The sequence below is a fragment of the Staurois parvus genome, unplaced genomic scaffold, assembly GCF_062004578.1.
Source record: "Staurois parvus isolate SC_StPar_1 unplaced genomic scaffold, SC_StPar_1.0 ptg000235l, whole genome shotgun sequence".
Taxonomy (NCBI): domain Eukaryota; kingdom Metazoa; phylum Chordata; class Amphibia; order Anura; family Ranidae; genus Staurois; species Staurois parvus.
The window spans coordinates 9,078,761-9,102,507 of record NW_028318031.1 but is presented as its reverse complement, the minus strand read 5'-3'; the positions used below and the strand labels follow the sequence as shown (position 1 = coordinate 9,102,507).

The 23,747-nt window shown below is 44.1% G+C and overlaps 1 protein-coding gene and 1 long non-coding RNA gene across 4 annotated transcripts in view; one reads left to right on the top strand and one right to left on the bottom strand.

The window, feature by feature from the left end:
• Positions 1–23,747, top strand: part of P3H2 (prolyl 3-hydroxylase 2) — a 270,488-nt gene that overhangs the window by 204,343 nt on the left and 42,398 nt on the right. For both annotated transcript variants that reach the window (XM_089680153.1, XM_089680152.1), the window contains exons 4-5: positions 20,981–21,112; positions 22,692–22,834. In XM_089680153.1, coding sequence (XP_089536279.1) covers positions 20,981–21,112; positions 22,692–22,834 — 275 coding nt within the window. The remainder of the gene's footprint in view (positions 1–20,980; positions 21,113–22,691; positions 22,835–23,747) is intronic.
• LOC149460121 (uncharacterized) overlaps positions 22,583–23,747 on the bottom strand; it is a 35,698-nt gene continuing 34,533 nt past the window's right edge. For both annotated transcript variants that reach the window (XR_016313147.1, XR_016313148.1), the window contains one exon: positions 22,583–22,864. This is a non-coding gene — a long non-coding RNA (uncharacterized LOC149460121). The remainder of the gene's footprint in view (positions 22,865–23,747) is intronic.

Sequence of the window (23,747 nt, the reverse complement as noted above, 5' to 3'; positions counted from 1 at the left end):
CACAATCATATACATCATACTACTCCCAGTCATGAAGTCAGCAGCAAAAAGCCTGGGAGAACACAGGCAACACCTTACAGATCATCCATGAATAGTTGATCTATATAGAAGTATTGATTTAGGTCAATGTATGTTGTATGTACCACACCCAGGAAAGGGATATCATACACCAGATAAAAGGTGCCCAGGTCTTGGAGTACAGTGCCTTGATACAATATCCACATGTATGTGCATGTGTTCAGTCCTTATAGTAAGAAAGGCCAAGTAGGGAGGAAAAAAAACATCAGAGAGGAGAAAAAGCTCTTCAGCACTCCCCCCCCCCCCCCCCCCACGCACACATACAAGCCCACATATTTCTCTCTTGGCAGATTTACTTTCAGACAATAAATCATATGGAGGAAGTGCAGTTATTTCATTGACACAAGCTTTCTTATTTAATTGCTAATTACAAGTTTTCAAAATCAATGAAAATATACGTATCTGAATTTGTATTATATTTTTATGGCTCTCTCTGCCCTCCTGCAATGGAGGTATTTGTTTTTCTCTTGTATCCTGTTATTTTGATGTCATCTGCTGTCCAGGTGGCATTTAGCAGGAGACATGCTTTAGTAAATATCATTATTGACAGGAGGAAGCTGGGACATATTTACTTTTCAGCAGTATTAGTGTCTCTCATAGATTTATGGACGCTCCATGCTAGTATTTGCCTCATGGCTTGGGCCATCAAATATGAATTAACCAAGCTGGAAGTCATAAATCTGGTGCAGAGTAGAGAGATTCCAAACCTGAATCAGAATTTCCAATACATGACATCATCAAACACGGAGAACTTATTTTAAGCAAATGAAAAACTTTGTAGTTCCTTGACTTAATGACCCCCACAAAATATTTGGGATTGTGGAAAGACAGTGCTATAGCAACTAAGTAAAATCAGGATCTTTTTTGGACTAGCTTCCAAATCTATATAATAAAAGATCCCAAGGGAGTAATAATGTTACAGCTTAAAAAGATTCAAATAGAAATAAAAATGAATCTCATCTATGCAATAGGAACCAGATATTGTTTCTTTTCTGCTCAACTGATTGTGTTTTTCACGTCACTGGCACATTAGACTTGGTGCTAAGCCCACATAACACTAATCAAAACCTTTTCTCATAAGCTAAATTGCTCTGAAATGGCAGACACATAAAAAGCAGCTGTCACAAGCCAGCTGGCCACAGGGACATATTTGGTTCTAACTACAGGAGTCTGGATCCATGCATCTTCTGCTGTATACTTTCTGGGATATTTATGCTGTGTTTCAGCTTTAAACAGTTTTTTTGGCAGAAAAACAGGAATCCAGTGCTTTTTGGAAGTTTCTGTTAAATAAAGTGATTCATTTGAGATTATCGTGGGAATTGTCTGCCAGAATTAGACCGCTGGCTATTTTGTGAGTAGGGAAATTTTAATAAAGCTACCATCATTTAAATTTAAACTTTTCATTATGGACTCTCACAAACAGGGTTTAATTTGTCAGTATATAATTCCTGAAAAGCTTCCTAGAAGTCCTAAAAAACTTTATAACCTAGAATCCAAGAACGGCATGTGCTGGAGTTTTACTGTGAGTGTGAATAATTTGTGGTGTTCAGTTCTGGTTTGCGTAACACAAGGCTATGACAGTCTATCATATCCTTTTAATAAAATGCATTTTACATTTATGGAAGATGATAGATTAATTAACATCAGACCACCTTAATAAAAAATATATTCCATATCCTTGCTAAAGGAAAGTTCTAGTAGGAGAGATATTAAATTGGCCAATACTGTTCCCCCCCAAAAAAAATTCTAGGTGCCTAGCTGTCTCTGGCCTCGATATGTTCAGAATCATTTCTGTACAAATAATATGTGGCAAGTAAAGTCAGCGAAACACATATAGGCAGGCCTACTGCCCTGTCAACTTCGAAAGATGTCTCTTTTAGTATGGGCAGCGCTCTATCATATACCCACTTCTAGTATGCACTCAAATGTGAGCCACAACAATAAAAACAAATTAAATATTTATAATTCACAATGCAGTCCCAATAAAATAATAATAATAATATTAAAAGTGTTCTTTTTATTAATAGATCCACAAATATGTTCTTATACAAAATGTCACAAAAAACATTTTTTGCGTGCTTTCACAAACATCCAGAACTCGTTATTTTGTGCAAAGGTTATTTCAATGTATCCTACAATCATGAAGACTGTCACCCACACTTTTGGAAATATGCTCACCCTGTTGTATGGACCTTTAAGTAATATGAGGTCAAATGCCACTTTTTATGTATATATCCCAATAACAATCTTCTATCAACTCACAGTGTTTTTGCTTCGCAATGTAACCCATGATCCAAGACAGCAGGCAAGCAAAAAAAAAAAAAAAGATTACATAATGCTCACCATTCCAAGATAGTATATAAATATGAAGACATCAAATATGTTCACATGAAGACTACAAGCTGACAACACACCAGTGATATTATGGAAAGAAAACTTTATGATTAAGGGGTAGCTGTGTGAGAGGGGACAGGTTGAGAGGGCGTGTGAGTTGCGGCGATGTCCTTGCGAATTGTGTCAATCTTGTTTTTGAAGTGATTGGCAATCTCAAGGGCAGTGAGTGAGGTGCTGGGTGGAGGTGGGGGTGGCGAGAGTAGAGAGTTGAAGGTGGAGAAGAGTCGGCGAGGATTGGAGGAGAGGGCCTTGATGAGGGTCAGGAAGTAGGCTTCTTTGGCTGCGTGGAGGGAGGAGGTGTAGGTGTGGAAGGCAGATTTGTAGCGGGTGAAGGCTTGTTGGGATTTGGTTTTGCGCCATAGTCGCTCCAGGGCACGACTGTGTTGTTTGAGGGTTTTGGTGTGATCAGTCTGCCAGGGCTGGAGCGGTCGGGGTCTGAAGTTGCGTGTGGTTAAAGGTGCTAGTAAGTCAAGGGCTGTTGACAGCGCGTTGTTGTAAGCAGTCATAGCCAAGTCGGGGCAGGACAGGGGGAGGATGCTGTCGTGTAGTTGATCAGCTGCAGAGTGGAGAGGGGCAGGGTTAAGGTTGCGGAGGTTACGGCTGGTAGTTGTGTGACATTTGGAGGGGTAGGCATTGGAGGACAAGGAGATAGAGAAGGTAATCAGGTTATGGCCAGAGAGAGGTTAGGGGGTGTTAGTGAGGTTGTGGGGAGAACAGCGGTTGGAGAAGACAGATCAAGGATATTACCGTCGGAGTGGGTGGTGGATTGTATGCACTGTGCAAGTGCAAAGGAGGAGGTTAAGTGGAGGAGATGGGATGTGGCCAGGTTGTCGAGGTTGACAGGGATGTTGAAATCCCCAAGGATGATGGTGGGTAGCTCAGAGGAGAGGAAGAAGGGTAGCCAGGAGGAAAAGTCATCCAGGAAGCGGGGTATGGATCCAGTGGGCCGGTATATCACAGCAATCTTCAGGAGGGTTGGGGAGAATAGTCGGACGCAGTGGGCCTCGAAGGAGGAGAAGGATAGGGAGGGGGGGTTTGGGAGGACTCGGAAGGTGCTCTGCGGTGACAGGAGCAGACCATCCCCACCACCTTTACGACCGTTGGGCTTGGGTGAAAGGGTAATTTTTTTTTATGCCAGAGCTGCTTTATATGAACCCTACAGACCGTAATACCTGCTGTAGAAGAGAGCTTCACAATGATGATTATTTTATTTTAAAAAATAACATGAATAGGTTGACATGACCTTCACCAGCCTAAACACACAGATGTTCCTCATCCATTTTCTCAGGAATTTTTATTAAAATGAAACTTGACTTCATGCCAAAATGTCTTGTTTCTGGCTATGAGAAGTACTTTAGTACGAGGTTCCTCTCTTATGTCATAAAAATTTTATGCTAGGCTTTCTTTTATTAATGATATATTAATTTTTTCCTTCCTAAGTTATTCTAGTTGTTTTGAAACATAATATTTTTGCAGTGTGTCCATTTTAATTCTAACTCCAACATTTTATTCTTGTCCACAAAGCTGTTCATAGAAAAGTGCACACTATATCACACCTGCTCCATCATTATTAACATTTTTATCTCATAATGAAAGATATATTTTTGTACAAGTCACCAAGTTTAAGTACATTGGCTGGATGGTATTCATTCTTTAAGAGGAATTTCCTTTCTATGACTAACATACAGTGCAGTTTTTTTTACATTGTTCATTCAAGTGAAACCTAGAACTAGACACACATAAAATGCTAAATGCTCTGGCTTATTTTAAGGTATAGAGGTATACTGAATTGATTCTGTCTTGCCCATTACACTGGCCACACACTTAACATTCTGGCTGTACGATTTTGGTTTTAAGCAATTGTAAAGGATATTTTTTAAAATTAAAATAATAAACATGGTATATTTACCTTCTCTGTACAATGGTGTTAGGAATGGACTGGCCAGCAATGGTGGGACTCACCTGCCTTTTGATCTGCAGTACCAGGGCTGGCCAGCGGGTGCTCCCAGCAATCAGAGACTCAACCTTTCAGCCAGCTAACACCTGGAACTGATGATACTGGGGTATTTAAGGGATGGCCAGACTTGCAGACTCTGCCTTGGTGTTGTGTTTGTCCTGGGCCCTGTATCTGTCCTGCATCCTGTTTCTGTTCCTTTGCTGACCCTGATCTGAACTGCTGCTGACTTCTCCTGCTCTGATCCTGGCTTGTGACCCTGACCACCCCTCTGTCTGACCCTCTGTACCTCGCTGCTTGCTACCTGCTGAACCTGGCCTGTGACCCCGACCATTCTCTGCTTGCTCCCCCCGTACCTACCTGCCCAATTGATATTGACCCGGCCTGCCTGACGACGCTTGCTTGTGTGTACTGTTATCTGTGGGTGGTTGGTTTGGTTTGTTTGCACTGTATTATGTTTAGTATTGCCCTGCGTTTATGTTTGTATGGTTAGTGTTAATAAATTATATTGTTTATCACATTTCTGAAGTCTGCGTTTCCCTGCATCAGTCACACATCTCTGGTCATACCTGGGAGCCCTGACATTACACCAAGGCCAATCCTGACCAGAAGTGGCTGCACAGGGAAGCCATCTTGGCTTGTTGATGGGAAGGATGGATCTTGAGGAGGTTGAGTATTTATATCTGCTAGTGTTTGATGACAGGGAGTATGCTTATCAAACTCTGAAGGAGTATACCCGGGATGAATTGCTAGAATGTATACGGCTCGCTCATGTTCTAGTAGATCAGGGCACAGTGTTCTCTGAGGTGCAGCCATTGATTGAGGTTTGTGCAGAGTTGGTTTCATCTGGTTCCCCCGAATGCAGGGATGAATTTTTGCCACCATTTAGTGCAGACCAGGTAGAGTCCCTGGTGTGGTTATTAGAGGATGATGTGGGTTACCTTTTGGAGCGTTACTCCACATGTTCACCACAGACACTAAGAGATTGTATCAACGCAGTGCAGTCATTGACCAGACAGGCTTTGTGTAAGCTCAGCTTTGTTCAACCCCTACTGCAGACATGGACAGACTTGTTGCACCCAGCCTCAGTCAGCTTACAAAGACCCAGTCCTGCTTCTAACTCTACTCCTGTATTCCCACCAGCTCCTCCTGCCCTGCTATCTACCGCATGTCAGTCCCCTGTTCCCACTCGCTGCACCTATCCTGCCTTTAACCCTGTAAAAGAGCCCTCTGTAGCAACTGCTCCCTCTCCTGTTCCATCCTCCAGTTTTTCTCTGTCTCCAGGTGCTCCATTCGTTTGCAGACCTGCGTTTACTTGCAGTGCTCCAGTAGTTAAAACCAGAAAAAAGCGAAAATTCTTTCCAACCAATACCATCCTGCCAGTATCCAAACCGGTGAGCCTGCCTTCCGTGACTCGGCCTGAAGCCTCTACTCAGCCTGAAGCCTCTACTCAGCCTGAAGCCTCTACTCGGCCTGATGCCTGTACTCGGCCTGATGCCTCTCTTCAGCCGGATGCCTCTCTTCAGCCGGATGCCTCTCTTCAGCCGGATGCCTCTCTTCAGCCTGAAGCCTCTCCTCAGCCTGAAGCCTCTCCTCAGCCTGAAGCCTCTCCTCAGCCTGATGCCTGCATTCAGCCTGATGCCTGCATTCAGCCTGATGCCGCTACTCAGCATGATGAACTGATCCAGCCCGACGATCCTATTAGGCCAGTTGACTCGATGCCCGCTGTTGATCCAGATGATCCGGTACCTGATCCAGTGCCCGCTGTCGTGCCAATTGACTCAGAGCCCGCTGTCATACCTGGTGACCCGGTGCCCACTGCCTTGCCAGATGACGCGGTGCCCGCTGGCAAGCCAAATGACCTGATGCCTGGTGACCCAGTGCCCGCTGTCATACCTGGTGACCCGATGCCCGCTGTCGAGCCAGACGATCCAATGCCTGGTGACCCGGTGCCCACTGCCTTGCCAGATGACGCGGTGCCCGCTGTCAAGCCAAATGACCTGATGCCTGGTGACCCAGTGCCCGCTGTCCAGTCAGACGATCCAATGTCTGACCCAGTGCCCGCGGTCATACCAGTTGACTTGGAGCCCACTGCCTTGCCAGATGACGCGGTGCCCGCTGTCGAGCCAAATGACCTGATGCCTGGTGACCCAGTGCCCGCTGTCCAGTCAGACGATCCAATGTCTGACCCAGTGCCCGCGGTCATACCAGTTGACTTGGAGCCCACTGCCTTGCCAGATGACGCGGTGCCCGCTGTCGAGCCAAATGACCTGATGCCTGGTGACCCGATGCCCACTGTCCAGCCAGACCATACAATGTCTGACCCAGTGCCTGCGGTCATACCAGTTGACTCGGAGCCCACTGCCTTGCCAGATGACGCGGTGCCCGCGGTCGAGCCAAATGACCTGATGCCTGGTGACCCGATGCCCGCTGTCCGGTCAGACGATCCAATGTCTGACCCAGTGCCCGCGGTCATACCAGTTGACTCGGAGCCCACTGCCTTGCCAGATGACGCGGTGCCCGCTGTCGAGCCAAATGACCTGATGCCTGGTGACCCGATGCCCGCTGTCCAGCCAGACCATACAATGTCTGACCCAGTGCCTGCGGTCATACCAGTTGACTCGGAGCCCACTGTCGTGCCTGGTGACTCGGTGCCCGCCGCTCCGCCTGAGGGCCCGAGACCTGTCGCTCCACCTGGGGGTCCGGCGCCCGCCGCTCCGCCTGAGGGCCCGAGACCTGTCGCTCCATCTGGGGGTCCGGCGCCCGCCGCTCCGCCTGAGGGCCCGAGACCTGTCGCTCCACCTGGGGGTCCGGCGCCCGCCGCTCCGCCTGAGGGCCCGAGACCTGTCGCTCCATCTGGGGGTCCGGCGCCCGCCGCTCCGCCTGAGGGCCCGAGACCTGTCGCTCCTCCTGGGGGTCCGGCGCCCGCCGCTCCGCCTATGGGCCCGAGACCTGTCGCTCCGCCTGGGGGTCCGGCGCCCGCCGCTCCGCCTGAGGGCCCGAGACCTGTCGCTCCGCCTGGGGGTCCGGTGCCTGTCGCCCCGCCCGGGGGCCCGGTGCCTGTCGCCCCGACCGGGGGCCCGGTGCCTGTCGCCCCGACCGGGGGCCCGCTGCCTGCTGCTTCGCCTGGTAATCCGATGTGCCTCTGCCCGGAGTCCTGCCCGATGTTCCTCTGCCCGGAATCCTGCCCGATGTGCCTCTGCCCGATGTGCCTCTGCCCGGAGTCCTGCCCGATGTGCCTCTGCCCGGAGTCCTGCCCGATGTGCCTCTGCCCGATGTGCCTCTGCCCGATGTGCCTCTGCCCGATGTGCCTCTGCCCGGAGTCCTGCCCGATGTGCCTCTGCCCGGAGTCCTGCCCGATGTGCCTCTGCCCGGAGTCCTGCCCGATGTGCCTCTGCCCGGTGTGCCTCTGCCCGGAGTGCCTCTGCTCGATGTGCCGCTGCCCGGAGTCCAGCCCGGTGTGCCGCTGCCCGGAGTCCTGCCCGGTGTGCCAGTCTTTGCTATCCCGCCAGTTGCCAGACCCGGGCGGTGGAACATTTTGCCCAGCTAGGACTGTTTGGAGCGTCCTGAGGCCGCTCCTTGAGGGGGGGGTACTGTTAGGAATGGACTGGCCAGCAATGGTGGGACTCACCTGCCTTTTGATCTGCAGTACCAGGGCTGGCCAGCGGGTGCTCCCAGCAATCAGAGACTCAACCTTTCAGCCAGCTAACACCTGGAACTGATGATACTGGGGTATTTAAGGGATGGCCAGACTTGCAGACTCTGCCTTGGTGTTGTGTTTGTCCTGGGCCCTGTATCTGTCCTGCATCCTGTTTCTGTTCCTTTGCTGACCCTGATCTGAACTGCTGCTGACTTCTCCTGCTCTGATCCTGGCTTGTGACCCTGACCACCCCTCTGTCTGACCCTCTGTACCTCGCTGCTTGCTACCTGCTGAACCTGGCCTGTGACCCCGACCATTCTCTGCTTGCTCCCCCCGTACCTACCTGCCCAATTGATATTGACCCGGCCTGCCTGACAACGCTTGCTTGTGTGTACTGTTATCTGTGGGTGGTTGGTTTGGTTTGTTTGCACTGTATTATGTTTAGTATTGCCCTGCGTTTATGTTTGTATGGTTAGTGTTAATAAATTATATTGTTTATCACATTTCTGAAGTCTGCGTTTCCCTGCATCAGTCACACATCTCTGGTCATACCTGGGAGCCCTGACAAATGGTATCACACAGAGCAGCCCAGAACCTCTTCTTTTGGGTCCCCCAATGTAGGTTTTGGCTCCTCTTCCTCTGAGTGTGCCACCATAAGAAGCCACTTCCTATGGTGGCACACCTCTGGGCTCGCTCCCAAGCTGGGCTACTGTTTGTGTGTCTATTGACACACTGCACAGATTGGCCCTGCCCCTGCTCCCTCTTCACAGGATTTGATTGACACCAGTAGAAGCCAATGGTTTCCACTGCTGTCTCTGAGCCTGCAAGACATGCACAGTGTTGAAACGAGATAGGACTCAGGTAAGTATAAAGGAAATGTAAGGTGGCAATACATCTAGTAGGACATTTCTTACCATAATGCAGGGAATGGCTAGCAGTTTTCATTTTTAATTAGTATTTTTGAAAAGTGGGCAAAACGGTTAACATTTCTGCCTGTGACACCAATGGGGAATTGTTTCCTCTATTCATCTCCAATTGAATGCCCTATAAGAAATCAAGGGATCAGTTGTTACAGAGGCAGGAATGAACAGACAGCCAATAAAATATCATCAGAAGGTTTTATCTTTCCCGTGCTATTAAAAAATGTTCTTGTTTTTGTCTATATCCCGATAGAGAGCAAAGAACAATGATCTATTTTATGATACAGCTGAGAGTAATGAGCAAAGTGCAGTATCCCCCTGTGTATCATAAATATGCAACCTCCAAATAAAATTAAAGCTCCCCCTAGAATTACTCAAGGAGCATTAGCTATATAACACACGTACCTTGATAAATGCTTAGCATCATGATTGACTTCTGAGCTCTGGTCGTCCAGCAATCAGCTGGAAACTGATCACCATGCAACTCATTGGGGTTTACTTACTAAAGCTGGAGAGTGCAAAATCAGGTGCACTTCTGCATAGAAACCAATCAGCTTCCAGGTTTTATTGACAAAGCTTAATTGAACAAGCTGAGCTTAGAAGCTGATTGCTATCATGTACAGGTGCACCAGATTCTGAGTGAACCAGCTCTAGTAAATCTACCCCATTGCATCACTCAGCCCCCTCATGTTATTAATATTATACAGTATTTATAAAGTGCCGATAGTTCGCTCAGCGCTGTACATTACAAGAGGGGACAGAACATGTGACAGAACAATAACAATACAATGCAAAACATGAGGGGATTGATGGCCCTGCTCTTTCGAGCTTACAATCTAGGAGGGGATGGTGGCACAGGAGGAGATAGCTGTGGGGGATGGAGTGGTAGGAAGAGTGGAGGAGGTCGGCAAGTTAGCAGGGGGTGGGGTAGGCTTCCCTGAAGAGATGGGTTTTCAGGGTGCACCTAAAGGAGAGAAGAGTAGGTGATAATCTGATGGGTTGGGGCAGGGAGTTCCAGAGGATGGGTGACACCCTAGAGAAGTCCTGGAGGCGGGTATGGGAGGAGGAGACCAGGGAACTAGAGAGAAGGAGGTCTTGTGAGGAGCGGAGTGTGCATGCTGGGTGGTACTTGGATATTAGGTCAGTGATGTAGTTGGTGGACGGCTTTGTACGTCAGTGTTAGGATTTTGAATTTGATCCGTTGCACAATCGGAAGCCAGTGGAGGGATTGGCAGAGGGGGGTGGCGGAGATGGAGCTGTTGGAAAGGTGAATGAGTCTGGCTGCCGTATTCAGGATCAACTGAAGCGGGGATACCCAGCGGCGAGGCAGGCCAGTAAGGAGGGAGTTGCATGTTATGTACACTATATTTCCAAACGTATTGGGAGTCAGGACGCCTGCCATTACACGCACATGAACTTTAATGGCATCCCAGTCTTATTCCATAGGGTTCAATATTGAATTGGCCAGACCTTTGCAGCTGTAACAGCTTCAACTTTTCTGAGAAGGCTGTCCACAAGGTTTAGCTGTCTGTCTATGGGAATGTTTGACCATTCTTCCACAAGCGCATTTGTGGAATCAGGCACTGATGTTGAACAAGAAGGCCTAGCACGCAGTCTCTGCACTAATTCATCCCAAAGGTGTTCTATCGGGTTGAGGTCAGGACTCTGTGCAGGCCAGTCAAGTACCTCCTCCCCAAACTCGCTTAACCACGCCTTTATGGACCTTGCTTTGTGCACTGGCACACAGTCATGTTGGAACAGGAAGGGGCCATCCACAAAGTTGGGAGCATGAAATTGTCCAACATGTCTTGGTATGCTGAAGCCTTAAGAGTTCCCTTTACTGGAACTTAGGGGCCAAGCCCAAGCCCTGAAAAACTGCCCCACACCATAATCCCCCCTCCACCAAACGTTACACTTGGCACAATGCAGTCAGACAAGTACCTTTTCTCCTGCCAACCACCAAACCGAGACACGTCCATCAGATTGCCAGACAGAGAAGCGTGATTTGTCACTCCAGAGAACACTTCTCCACTGCTGTAGAGTCCAGTGGCGGTGTACTTTACACCACTGCATCCATGCTTTGCATTGCACTTGGTGATGTAATGCTTGGATGCAGATGCTCAGCCATGGAAACCCATTGGAGGTTTTTAGCTATTGACTCTGCAGACAGTTAATGTGCTTCTGCATGCGCTGACCCCGCTTTGTCATTTTACGTTGCTGTTGTTCCCAGTTGCTTCCACTTTGTTATAATACCACTAACAGTTGACCTTGGAATATTTAGTAGCAAGGAAATTTCACGGATGGACTTATTGCACAGGTGCCAACCTATCAAGGTATCACACTTGAATTCACTGAGCTCCTGAGAGCAACCCATTCTTTCACAAATGTTTGCGGAAGCAGTCTGCATGCCTAGGTGCTTGATTTTATACACTTGTGACCGTGGAGGTGATTGGAACACCTGAATCTAAGGATTTGAAGGGTGTCCCTATACTTTTGGCAATACAGTGTATGTCCTGCGATTGCAAACCTGACTAGACACTGCTTGAAATTGCTTCCTCCTTATAGATAGAAGGAGGGGGCTAAGCAACACCATGATTTGGAGGATGTCGCAGGTTAATAGCCATCATTTTCCAAAGATGAGTAGTGGACAACTTTGAGCACGAACAGGAGTCAAACCTGATGCTATTTATTTAGCAAGGTATATGTGTTATATGGATGTTTAATGTTCACAGAATATGTCTAGGATGCATTTCTACTTTAAATATGAAATGTAATCTGCTTATATTTTGCCTTACCAGGTTACTCCCTGTCCCTCACCAGGTTGAAAATTTCAAATGAAATCTTTCTGTGACATATATTGTTTTAGATCCAGTATTGTCATCACTAGGCATCTGTGCTTTCCTATGAAGTGCATGAATATAATGACTGGTGAGAGGGGCCAGCAGTATACTGTACATGATTACATCACAGCACCCTTCCTCAGTAATCTTCTCAAGATCTTCTTGGCCCTGATCAAGTAATGGTCTCATTCCATTGGAGAAGTTATGCAAATACAAAAATGCCTTCATGGGTGGGGGTTGGTTTGGAGGAGTAGGTGATTATGGGAATACTACATTTGCTTGCAAAACTCCTTAGGTAACTCCCACATGGGATGCTGAGCATCTATGATTGAAAGAACTAAAACCCAGCGAATGGAAGGGGTGGGCCAAGGACATTATTGCTGGGAAGGAAAGAACTAGATGAGGCTGGACTTCTTCTAACCAGGAAACGAGACAGGCTTTACAAGATTAGCTGTTGTTTCTGAAGCACACTGCGGTATGCTCACAGAGTACAGTGAAATCAGACTCAACATTTTCAGTACAGCAGAGTAATCACAAATATTATTATGATTCATTGATTGGTGTGTATAGCTTCATAGAATTGTTCTTTAGACAATGATATTAAGCGAAGTCCTTTAAAGCTGATACAACCTTTTTAAAGATACAATATATGTCATTATATCAATATATTCACAATTCCATACGTTTAAAACTTTCTTAATAGAAAAGTCAAATTTAAATAAAAACTACATATATTTGTTAAAGTTACCTGCACAATATTTGTAGTGATCTGGGGCACTTGACTGTAATATGTATGATAGTGACATATATGATAAGTGACAATTATTAATTTGAAACAGAACAATGTAATATTTCTGTGTAGCAACCTCTTTATGTGATTTATAATGTGTGGAAAATGGCTAACAGCCATCTACACAGGATTTTTTCGAAAAACATATCTTCATAGTAACAAGTATAGACATCCACATCTGGGAATGAGCTTGTAAAAATCTCAGACTTGCAATCCCATGTATTAAGAAGTTGTAGGTGGACTGACCTGATTAACTACGTGCCTGATTGTTGAATTATATTTGTACATCATAGGAATCATGGTTTACAACATTTTGTTTTTGCTTAAGTTAGAGTAGAGAATGGTTAAAGAACCTATTCATTTATTTTTTTACTGCCTATGTCCTGCTGGGAAGATTTCCCTTCATTGCCTGTGCTGGAGAGGCAACTGAATATGAGAGAAAATCTCTGAAGTGAATGGAATTCCCATCTTAGAGAGCTGTCACAGTAATAGATGTCCAATTTATTTTATATCAGGCACTTATACAGCTCTATCAATTTGCGCAGTGCTTTACATATATATTGTACATTCACATCAGTCGCTAACCCGGAAGGGGTGTGCAATCTAAAGTCCCTAACTTACAGGGGCGGACTGACCATTTGGAAACTTGGGCACTGCCTGAGGGCCCGGGGTCAGTAGGGGGCCCCATTGGATGCCCCTGGTACCTTTTTCATAGGCTTTTTTGAGTTTGGGCAAGGACACAGGGGCCGCATGATCCCCTACTGCCCGGGGCCCCATGAGTTGTCAGTCCGCTTTTGCTAACTCACATTCATACACACATACCAGGGCCAATTTAGACAGGGTCCAATTGACCTACCAGCATGTCTTTGGATTGCGGCAGGAAACCTAAGTACCCAGAGGAAGCCCATGCAGACACAGGGAGAACATGCAAACTCCAGGCAGGTGGTGCCATGGTTGGGATGGGATCTGAACCAACAACCCTAGTGCTGTCAGGCAGAAGTGCTAACCATTTAGCTACTGTGCTGCCCCCATTAAAGGTGGTTTGGGGTTTCCCAAGGAAGGGAATGGCAAATCTCATCAATCAGAGCTTGAACAACTTGAAAAAAGATATGCTGTAACTCACTCACTTTAACAATGTGTCAAAATATGACTGACATTATATTTGTATGGTAGAGCTAGTTCACACCAGATGCAGTCCAGTGCATTTTTAATCTACATCAAAATGTACCAGAATGCACATGTCCTGCATGTAGGAGAAAGGGGGGTAAAATTGCAACAAAAGCACACAAGTAGAAACGCATTTAGAACACAGAAATTGTTGTGTGAACTGGATCTAACACGGGTACTTAGTTCAGGCTCTAGCATAACTTGCGTGATTGAGTTCTTTGGAGGTTACATATTACCAGTGAGAGTGCTATGACAGCAATTTTTAAAAGAAATATTAAACACTCATCTTTTTATGTAAATGATGCATTCTAAGCATTAACTGAAACATGACCCCATACAGTTTTTGCTCTGTGTGTGCCAAAAAAACAACATACCTTACTGTTCACTGCCATAGCTTCCAACTGTTCCTGATTTCGAGAGACTGTCCTTCATTTGGAACAAAGACCCTCTGTCCCTCTTTCCTCATCATTTGTCCCTCATTTTGGTCTGGTCTATATAGTTGAATATAAAATGCACTATTTATCTATCTATCAAAAAGTGTTTACAGTGCAAAACCTTTCATCCAATTTCTAAATTGATGCATTTGTAAATTTCCAAAGCCAATATAAAGGAATAGTAGTGGTAAAAAAAAACTACTTGTAGGCTTAACCAACAATTTTTTTGTATAATCCTCCTTTAACCACTTCCGGACCGCCCTATAGCAGATATACTGCTACAGGGCGGCACGGGTGCGCAAACTCTCGTGTATATATAAGTGATTTTGCATTTCTGGGTAGGAGGCGCACGCACGCCCTACTCAAGCCCCCATTTGCGATCATGGCTGTCAATCAACGGGCCCAGTGATTGCCGAGAATCTCTGATGGGGAGGAGAACTGTATGTAAACAATACAGTTCTCCCTGTTGGCTCATGTGCACTGCTTTGGACGGCTGTGTGCAGCACAGCCGTCCAAAGCAGTGTGATTACAGTGAAGCAGCACACAGTTAACCCTTTGATCACCCCTCATGTTAACCCCTTCCTGCCCAGTCCCCTTAGTACAGTGTCAGTGGGTTTTTTTTTTAGCACTGATCACTGTATTGGTGTCACTGGGGATGTCATTACACCAAGTCAGTTTCCCCCCAGTGTCATAATGCCCGCCGCAGTCCCAGTATAAGTCACTGATCGCCACCATTACTAGTAAAAATGTAAAAAAAATCCCAGTATCTATACCACCATTTGTAAACGCTATAACTTTCATGCAAACCAACTAATTTACACGTATTGGGATTTTTTTTTAGCAAAGACATGTAGCAGAATAAATTTTGGCCTAAATTTATGAGGAAATTTGATTTTTTTAAAAACTTCTTACTGGACATGTTTAATACCAAAAAGTCAAAAATATTGTTTTTTTTCTCAAAATTGTTGGTATTTTTTTTATATAGTGCAAAAAAATAAAAAACACACAAGTGATCAAATACCACCAAAAGAAAGCTCAATTCGTGGGAAAAAAGGGGCTCAAATTTCACTTTCACTTAACGCAGCATTGCGTTACCGTGCAATTGTCAGTTAAAATAATGCAGCGCCGTAACGCAAAAAATGGCCTGGTCAGGAAGGGGGGTAAATCCTCAGGAGGGCAAGTGGTTAAGGGGGTATAGCAGAAGGTGTGTCCTATGCCAACACACTTTTGATAATAGGTGTCCCTTTTTCCCATCTCAGAAAGTTGGGAGGTATGTTCACTGCCACTGGCTCTAGGTCCACATCGTTGCCTCCAGGAACTTCCGTGTACTTGCCATTAGGGTTGGTTCATGCTGGATGCCTTCCAATGCATCCAGAATACAGAAATTGTGGCATGAACAAGCCCTGACTGATTTACAGAGTGCACAGGGGACTAAGGACTGTGCAGACTCCAGTTGCTGCCAATTACTCACAGGGAGGAAGGAAATGGAAGCAGTTTCCTGACAGATTTTACCTCATTGGATGCAGAACTATCGTGCCCTCCAGAGGATTTACCCCCCTTCCTGTCCAGGCCATTTTTAGTGATACAGCACTGAGTTACTTTAATTGACAATTGTGTGGTCATGCAACACTGTACATAAATTAAATTTATGTCCTTTTTTTCCCACAAATTGAGCTTTCTTTCCATTATATTTGATCACCTCTGCGTTTTCTATTTTTTTATAAACAAAAAAGACCGTCAATTTTGAAAGAAAAAACTATTTTGGACTTTTTGCTATAAAAACTATCCAGTAAAAAAATTTAAAAAAATCTAATTTCTTCATAAATCTAGGCCAAAATGTATTCTGCTACATGTCTTTGCTAAAAAAAAATCCCATTACATGTAAATTAATTGGTTTACATGAAATTTATAGCATCTACAAATGGCGGTGTATATACTGGAATTTAACAATAAAAAATGTTATACTAGTAATGGCAGTGACACTGTACTAATGACACTGGGCAGGAAGGGGTTAACATCTGGGACGATCAAAGGGTTAACTGTGTTCTGTGTGTGTTTTACTTGGGAAGCATACTGTTGTGTATTTGTCTGCTGTGCATAGAAATACACAGCAGCATGTAATTGCTGGCAGGAGAGAGACCTGTGTTGTTTACACACAGGTCTGTCCCTGTCAGGGATACTCACCGATCACCGAGACCCAGTGATTGTCATTTGTAGCCACCAATGGTTCGCACCCCCTATCCGGAAATGCAAACTCACACACACACACATATATATACGTGATTTTGCGCAGCCCTTCCGCACTGTAGCAGTATTTCTGCTATAGGGTGGTCAGGAAGTGGTTAAGTGCCAGCTGGGAGCATGCATAAATGGTTGGCTCCATGGGTCCTTCCTAAAAAGCAGACAGCAGGACCAAGCTCATTATGCATAAAAACAAGACAGTTTAAAAACAAATTGCAACAAAATAGCACTTGAAATAACTTAAAGTGTTACTAAACCCACAACAGTGAAATCAGTCTGTATATGCAGTAGAGCATGTTTGTTATACTCACTGTGGAACTTCAGGGGTGAATTATTATTATTATACAGGAGTTATATAGCACCAACAGTTTGCGCGGCACTTTACAAAATGAAGGTAGACATTACAGTTACAATACAACACCTCTGCATTGTGTATAAATGATGTTAGACCCTATCTTTTCTGATCCTCCCCATTTTTCTACTGTCCCCAATCTTTCTCCTGATAGAACTGAGCCTTGGAGGGCAAACTGCACATGCTCAGTTTGGTGTGTATTGCTAGAGAGTTTTTTTTACTTGGGAGAGCGCATGTGATCAGCGCAGGGCCAATCAGCACTGTCCAGACAGCCGGTCAGGGATCCTGCAGTCTCATAGGACAATAAGAAGAGAATGAAATCTCCTACAAGCTTTAATCAGGGCTATTCTGGACACTGATAGAAGTCACAAAACTGCTATATACTGCTGAAAATAAAACAGATTTAGCAGTTTATATTTACTAAAATAACTTAATTTCTATGTTCTGTGGAAGACCCAATATAGTGAATGCAGGGTCCTGGGTTTAGTAACACTTTAAAATGGAACTTTATTCATAACGACTTGATAAAAAATATTGTTCTTTAGCGAGGAACTTACGTTCCACATTAGTAATTATGCTACCAAAATTAGTGTGTGCTGTAAATTGCCTCTAGCAGTGTTCCTGTTTCTTCTTGCTGAAGGCTGCCATTTTGTTGAAGCCCAGACCCCTTGAGCAGTATTAAATCTTTAGGCTGCAAGCAGATCGGCCTCTACATTTTAGGCACAGTGCTGAAAAATAGACAGCTTACTGAGCATGTGCAGAGCAGGATAAGACAGTGTATTAGTGGATTCTAAACAGTGTAGGCACTTATTTGTAATGTTTTACAGCTATACCTGCAAAAGGGGCCAGCCTGAAGTGATCTAGCAGGACTTAATTTTCTGACTAAAGTTCCAATTATAGCTTTAACACATTAACCCGAAAGTGCTCAGAGCTGCAGTTACTAAAATGAGTGCTATAAGACTGCATACTACCAGAGAAAGTGCTATGAGAGCAGTACTTACTGTATCTGAGAGTGCTGGATCTATAAGAGAGAGTGCTGTGAGAGAAGTGCTTTACCTGAGAGTGCTGAATTTACGAGAGAAAGTTCTATGAGAGTAGTACTTGTCTGAGAATGCTGTGTCTATAAGAGAGAATGCTATGAGAGCAGTTCTTTACCTGAAAGTGCTGAATGTATTGGAGAAAGTGCTATGAGAGCAGTACTTATCTGAGAATGCTGTATCTACAAGAGAGAATGCTATGAGAGCGGTACTTATCTGAGAATGCTGTGTCTATAAGAGAGAATGCTATGAGAGCAGTTCTTTACCTGAGAGTGCTGAATTTATTGGAGAAAGTGCTATGAGAGCAGTACTTATCTGAGAATGCTGTGTCTACAAGAGAGAGTGCTATGAGAGAAATACTTTACTTGAGAGTGCTGAATTTACTAGAGAAAGTGCTATGAGAGCAGTACTTATCTGAGAATGCTGTGTCTACAAGAGAGAGTGCTATGAGAGAAATACTTTACTTGAGAGTGCTGAATTTACTAGAGAAAGTTCTATGAGAGTAGTACTTATCTGAGAATGCTATGTCTACAACAGAGAGTGCTGTGAGAGAAGTGCTTTACCTGAGAGTGCTGAATTTACTAGAGTAAGTTCTATGAGAGTAGTACTTATCTGAGAATGCTATGTCTACAAGAGAGAGTGCTATGAGAGCGGTAATTATCTGAGAATGCTGTGTCTATAAGAGAGAATGCTATGAGAGCAGTTCTTTACCTGAGAGTGCTGAATTTATTGGAGAAAGTGCTATGAGAGCAGTAGTTATCTGCGAGTGCTGCGTCTACAAGAGAGAGTGCTATGAGATCAGTGATTTGCCCAAGAGTGCTGAATTTACTAGAGAAAGTGCTATGAGAGCGGTACTTATCTGCTAGTGCTGCGTCTACAGGAGAGAATGCTGAATTTACTAGAGAAAGTGCCATGCGAAGATTACTTATCTGAGTGTACTGCGTCTACAAGACAGAGTGCTATGAGAGCTGGCTTTACCGAAGAGCACTGAATTTACTAGAGAAAGTGCTGTGGGAGCGGTACTTATCTGCGAGTGCTGTATCTACGAGAGAGTGCTATGAGAGCAGTGCTTTACCCAAGAGTTCTGAATTTACTAGAGAAAGTGCTATAAGAGCAATACTTATCTGCGAGCAGGGGTGGACTGACCATTTGGAAACCCGGCCACTGCCTGAGGGACCGGGGTCAGTAGGGGGCCCCATGAGATGCCCCTGGTACCTTTTTCATAGGCTTTTTTGAGTTTGGGCAAGGACACAGGGGCCCCATGATCCCCTATTGCCCGGGGGCCCCATGAGTTGTCAGTCCGCCCCTGTCTGCGAGTGTTGCATCTACAAGAGAGAGTGCTATGAGAGCACTGCTTTGCCTGAGAATGCTGAATTTACTAGAGAAAGTGCTATGAGAGCGGTACTTATCTGTGAGTGTTGCATCTGCAAGAGAGAATTCTATGAAAGCAGTGCCTTACCCAAGAGAGCTGAATCTACTGGAGAGAGTGCTATAAAAGCAGTGCTTTACCATGAAAGTGGTGCAGCTACTAGAGAAAGTGCTATAAGAGCAGTGCTTTACCCAAGAGTGCTGTAATTATAACTACTGCTTTTTATCTGAGAATAATATGAATGCACTGAGGCTCAGCTCACATTACTGCGACCTGAAAGTCGCACAACTTGCAGTGTAACTTTGCCAGGCGACTTCCTGATGATTTGTTGGCTACTTGATGTGACCTGAGAATGGCTTTAATGCAACTTGATGTGCGACTTTCATGCCATGCAGCTTTGCTTGGGTAATCTTCCTGTAATGTTGGATCCAAGTCACATCAATACAGAGGAGGATACGACTTGGAGGTGACTTCTATTAAAGTCTATGGGCACAAATCGGATAGAAGTTGTCTTGAAGCAGTACAGGAACCTTTTCTAAAGTTGGAGCAACTTCAGTAGTGCTAATTAAGACAGCACTCATAGACTAGAAATCGATTTCACATGACATGTGACTTGGGGTCTCACAAGTCAGATCCCAAGTTGCGGCAGTGTGAATCGAGCCTGAGTTAGCAAGGCAATTGCTATGTTGCCTCAGAAAATACCTTTTTTCTAGCGACGTGCTTTAACGACAAATGGTGCCAGGTAAAACCCAGTAACATTATATTAAAAGATACATCTTTTTGTTATTCTAAACAGGTTAATTTAATTCCAATTATGGCTCTTTTACCTTGGTGTAATGATTATTATGGACACACAACTACTATCACATGTCTGTGTCTCAGCTCAGAAATTGCACATATGGAAGCCTTTAGTAAGCTGTAATCCTGAGCTAGCTATATAATTACTCTGTAGAGGTCACTAGTTCTTTGACTGTAAACTGCCTGTATACCACTTTATAATGGCTGAAAAATAGGCTGCTAATAATCAAGATAAAATGTTTCAGGGCCAGCCTGTTTTATGACCCTGACAATATTCGCAAATTGGTTTACTGCTCAGTGTGACTCCAGGAGACTTGGTACTGATGATTTTGAGATGGATTGCACCCATAAAAGAAAAATGATGGTCAGATAGCTAAGAACATCTTGTAGACAAGCTCTGCAAGTCATTAGCAGAGTGTGTGGACTAAGGAAATGTTATCTTATGCGTTTGGTGATGTACCTTAAAAGCTGGGAAGTTTCTCCCCAAAAAAATTTCTGATTGGAGGTCTTCTTTTTCTGAAGACAAAGAAGCAGCTATAAGATGAATAGCTTTTATGTGACTTTGGCTCTTTGCCAAGTCAGTGAATTTCTTTTAACAGAAAGGATGAACTAGCAGATTTATGAGCAATCATTTTGAGAAGTGGGCAACCGCTGACAATAGACTTAGAAATTAACTACTTTATGTTCGGTCAGGGTATAAAATAAAAAAAAAACAAACACTTATAATTAGCATCCAGTTGAGTTAATTTGAATGCAGAAAGTTTGGCTGCTATGGGCAACTAACTACAAAGCCTGTGTTTATCGCTGATATAATTACATGATACCTATGCAACCTGCGTATTGTAATCAAAATTGCTTGTATGTTGCCATGCAATCTACAATGTGCACCGTTTTCCTGTAAATGTTTTATTTGTCAAAAATCAAATAAAAATTTTAATAATGCAATTTTGTTCCCCCCAATTAAAGATCACTATATCCAGATCTTAGTTTGTGAGCATGAATGCATAAGAGAACTATCCACACGTCCAGGACGCCTATCACCTATTGAGAACTTCCTTCCCTTACATTATGACTTCCTGCAATTCAGCTACTACAGAGGTAATATTGTTATATTTCAATTCCTCTTTTGGTGTCTTTTTACAAGTTTTAGGTAATTTTTTAATTATGCACTAAATAATTTAAATATACAGTATGTAAAGCCAAACTTTCTTTTTAATGCTGGATAGAATGGGACATTGTACAATCCCTCTCGTTTTTAATGTCACCTGTGTCCCAGATGGGGGAGAGGGAATTCACTCTATTTGACCTGGTGACTACTGTTTAGACAACCTGATTGGCTTTTATAGGCACAAAAATTTTATTTTAATACATAAAACCCTTTGTTTCTAGCAGTATGAACTTGTTTATTTCTAAACTAGATCCAACCAACTGCAATCTCCGTCTTGTTCAATGACAAGCAATGGACCTTATTGACAGCAAAAGTATCCTCTCTAGACAAGGGGCTAATCTCTGAAAATTGTCAAACTCATTGTAACAAAGTGAAACTAGTTTCAGAGTGGGGCATACAGAAAGTTATTCTAGCTTGCAGAAGGAATAACAGACATCTTGTAGTGCCTATTCCTAAAGAGACCTTTTACTTGCATTGAATGTATTTTATGCATGCTATTTATCTGTAGAAGCCCCCTTGTGTAGACATCCAAAAACCCTGAGACTGCTGCTGGGCGTCCCCACCTTTGATGTGATGTCAGCAGCCCCACTAAATTTTGAGCTTCCACTCAAGTGACGCTTTAGTATTCCTCTTTACCTACATAAAAGGTAGTCAGCTGAGGAAAGAGTTGGAGTAGCTGGGCCAGCTCAGAGAGTAATTACACACTCCCGGAAGAAAAGAAGGCTATGACATGCAAGGAAGGAGAGGACTGCTAGGGAATAATTTCCTAATGGTGTAGTCAAATTTTCTACTAAAAATTTACACGCATATAGCAAGTGACTAGAAACACATTTATGGGAATAAAAAACACTGCAGGTAAATACATTAAAAAGTAGGAAACGGTTGATAGTTTTAGGCTACATTCAGATGATAGAATAGCAGTGGATAGTCTACTACCAACTGTCTGATTAGCTGGGTCCAGTTTGTTTCCGTCAAAAACTCTGCAAACCTTGGATGCACACTGTCTGCAACCGGGGTCAATTAGAGGCCCTATTCTCATATATCTGCTCAGATGAGCAGTTAGAAGCAAATAGCAGCAGCACAGGCCACTGTTTTGAATAAAGTACTCCTAATGATTCTTGCCAGTGGCCACCCCTGGCCGCTGCTCTGTGGTTGTCTGAATGTAGCCCTACTTTAAAATAGAATTCTGACAACTCTGTTTTCAAAGTCAGTAGGAAAGGGTTAGAATCTCTATTAGGCTTTAATTACTAAAACAGATGTTCCCCTTTGGGATATTTTTTCCCACCTTTTCTTACAGTGGTAACTGTCAGTAGTGGGTTTCCCCCTCAATTTCTGTTGTCAGCAGGGCACATCTCTCCAAGAAGAAGCTGGAAACAATAAAAGGTCGATACCCTCCTCACTCTATCAAAAACAAACATTTTTAATGTATTTATTATATTGGTCATTAAATGATTCATGCACGTTTCTTTCTATTTGGCTGTATTGATTCTTCTGGATTTTTCCATTTAGTTGGAGATCACTTGAAAGCCTTGGAATGCGCCAGGTCTTATCTGCTCTTCCATCCTGAAGATAAAGATGTGTTGGAAAATGTCAGCTTTTATGAGAGTCTTTTGCAAGATTATTTGGATCCAGCTGATGTCAAGGCCAGGAAGGTTAGCAGGAGCATCCATATGTAAAACTTCCTGAAATTTAAGTGAACAAATAAAAAGATAGTAAAGGAGAAGATCCTTTAAAGTGCCTAAAAACTCATAAATATACAAGATTTAACATGTTCATCTAATTTCAAAAGTCCTTATGAATCTTTTTTCACATCTTCAGCTTTCAGTAATATAATGCCTGGTGATCCTACCGTGAAGGTCCTTTTCTGGTACTTCGTGTTAGATTGGTGACAACCTACTGGTTGTGCTATTGCATTGTTTCCCTATTGCATGGCGCCACTGCTGGAGACTACAAGGGGTTGTGCCAGCACACATTGCACGGGCATGGTCCTCTATTGTCTTTACTAGAAAGCTGGTCCAGAGTAATGATATGTACCTGCTTCTGGTGTATGTACATGTAGATTGGGCAGAAAAAGATCAATAGCACTTGGATGAAGCAAAGGAAAAAAAAAGGTGAAAACAGTATTTTGCGAAATATAAAAAATAGCACTTGTTTATGATACTTGGTGCTGAAAGGATACGTTCACCTTTTGACAAAAAATAATAAATGCACATTTTTTTGCAGGAAAAAAAATGTGCATTTAGTATTTTTGGTTGCAGGAGCCTGTAAAGCATTGCACCAGTGATCAGTGTATTGCTGGTGCCATGCACATCTGTCAGTATGTCTGCTTGTCCCTATGGGATGTACAGGGAAGCAGATATACTGACAGAAGAATCAATGAACTACCACGGAGCTCCACAGCGCCATGGTAGTTCATTGGGAACTGCAAGCCAACAGCCGCTAAGGTTGTCGGGACTTGTAGTTCATTCATTCACAGAACTCTGTGACTGATTTTCTGCCGATTTAAAAAAATGACAGCTAGTACAGGGACCTTCTCCGCATACTGCTATCACAGGGAAGGGGATC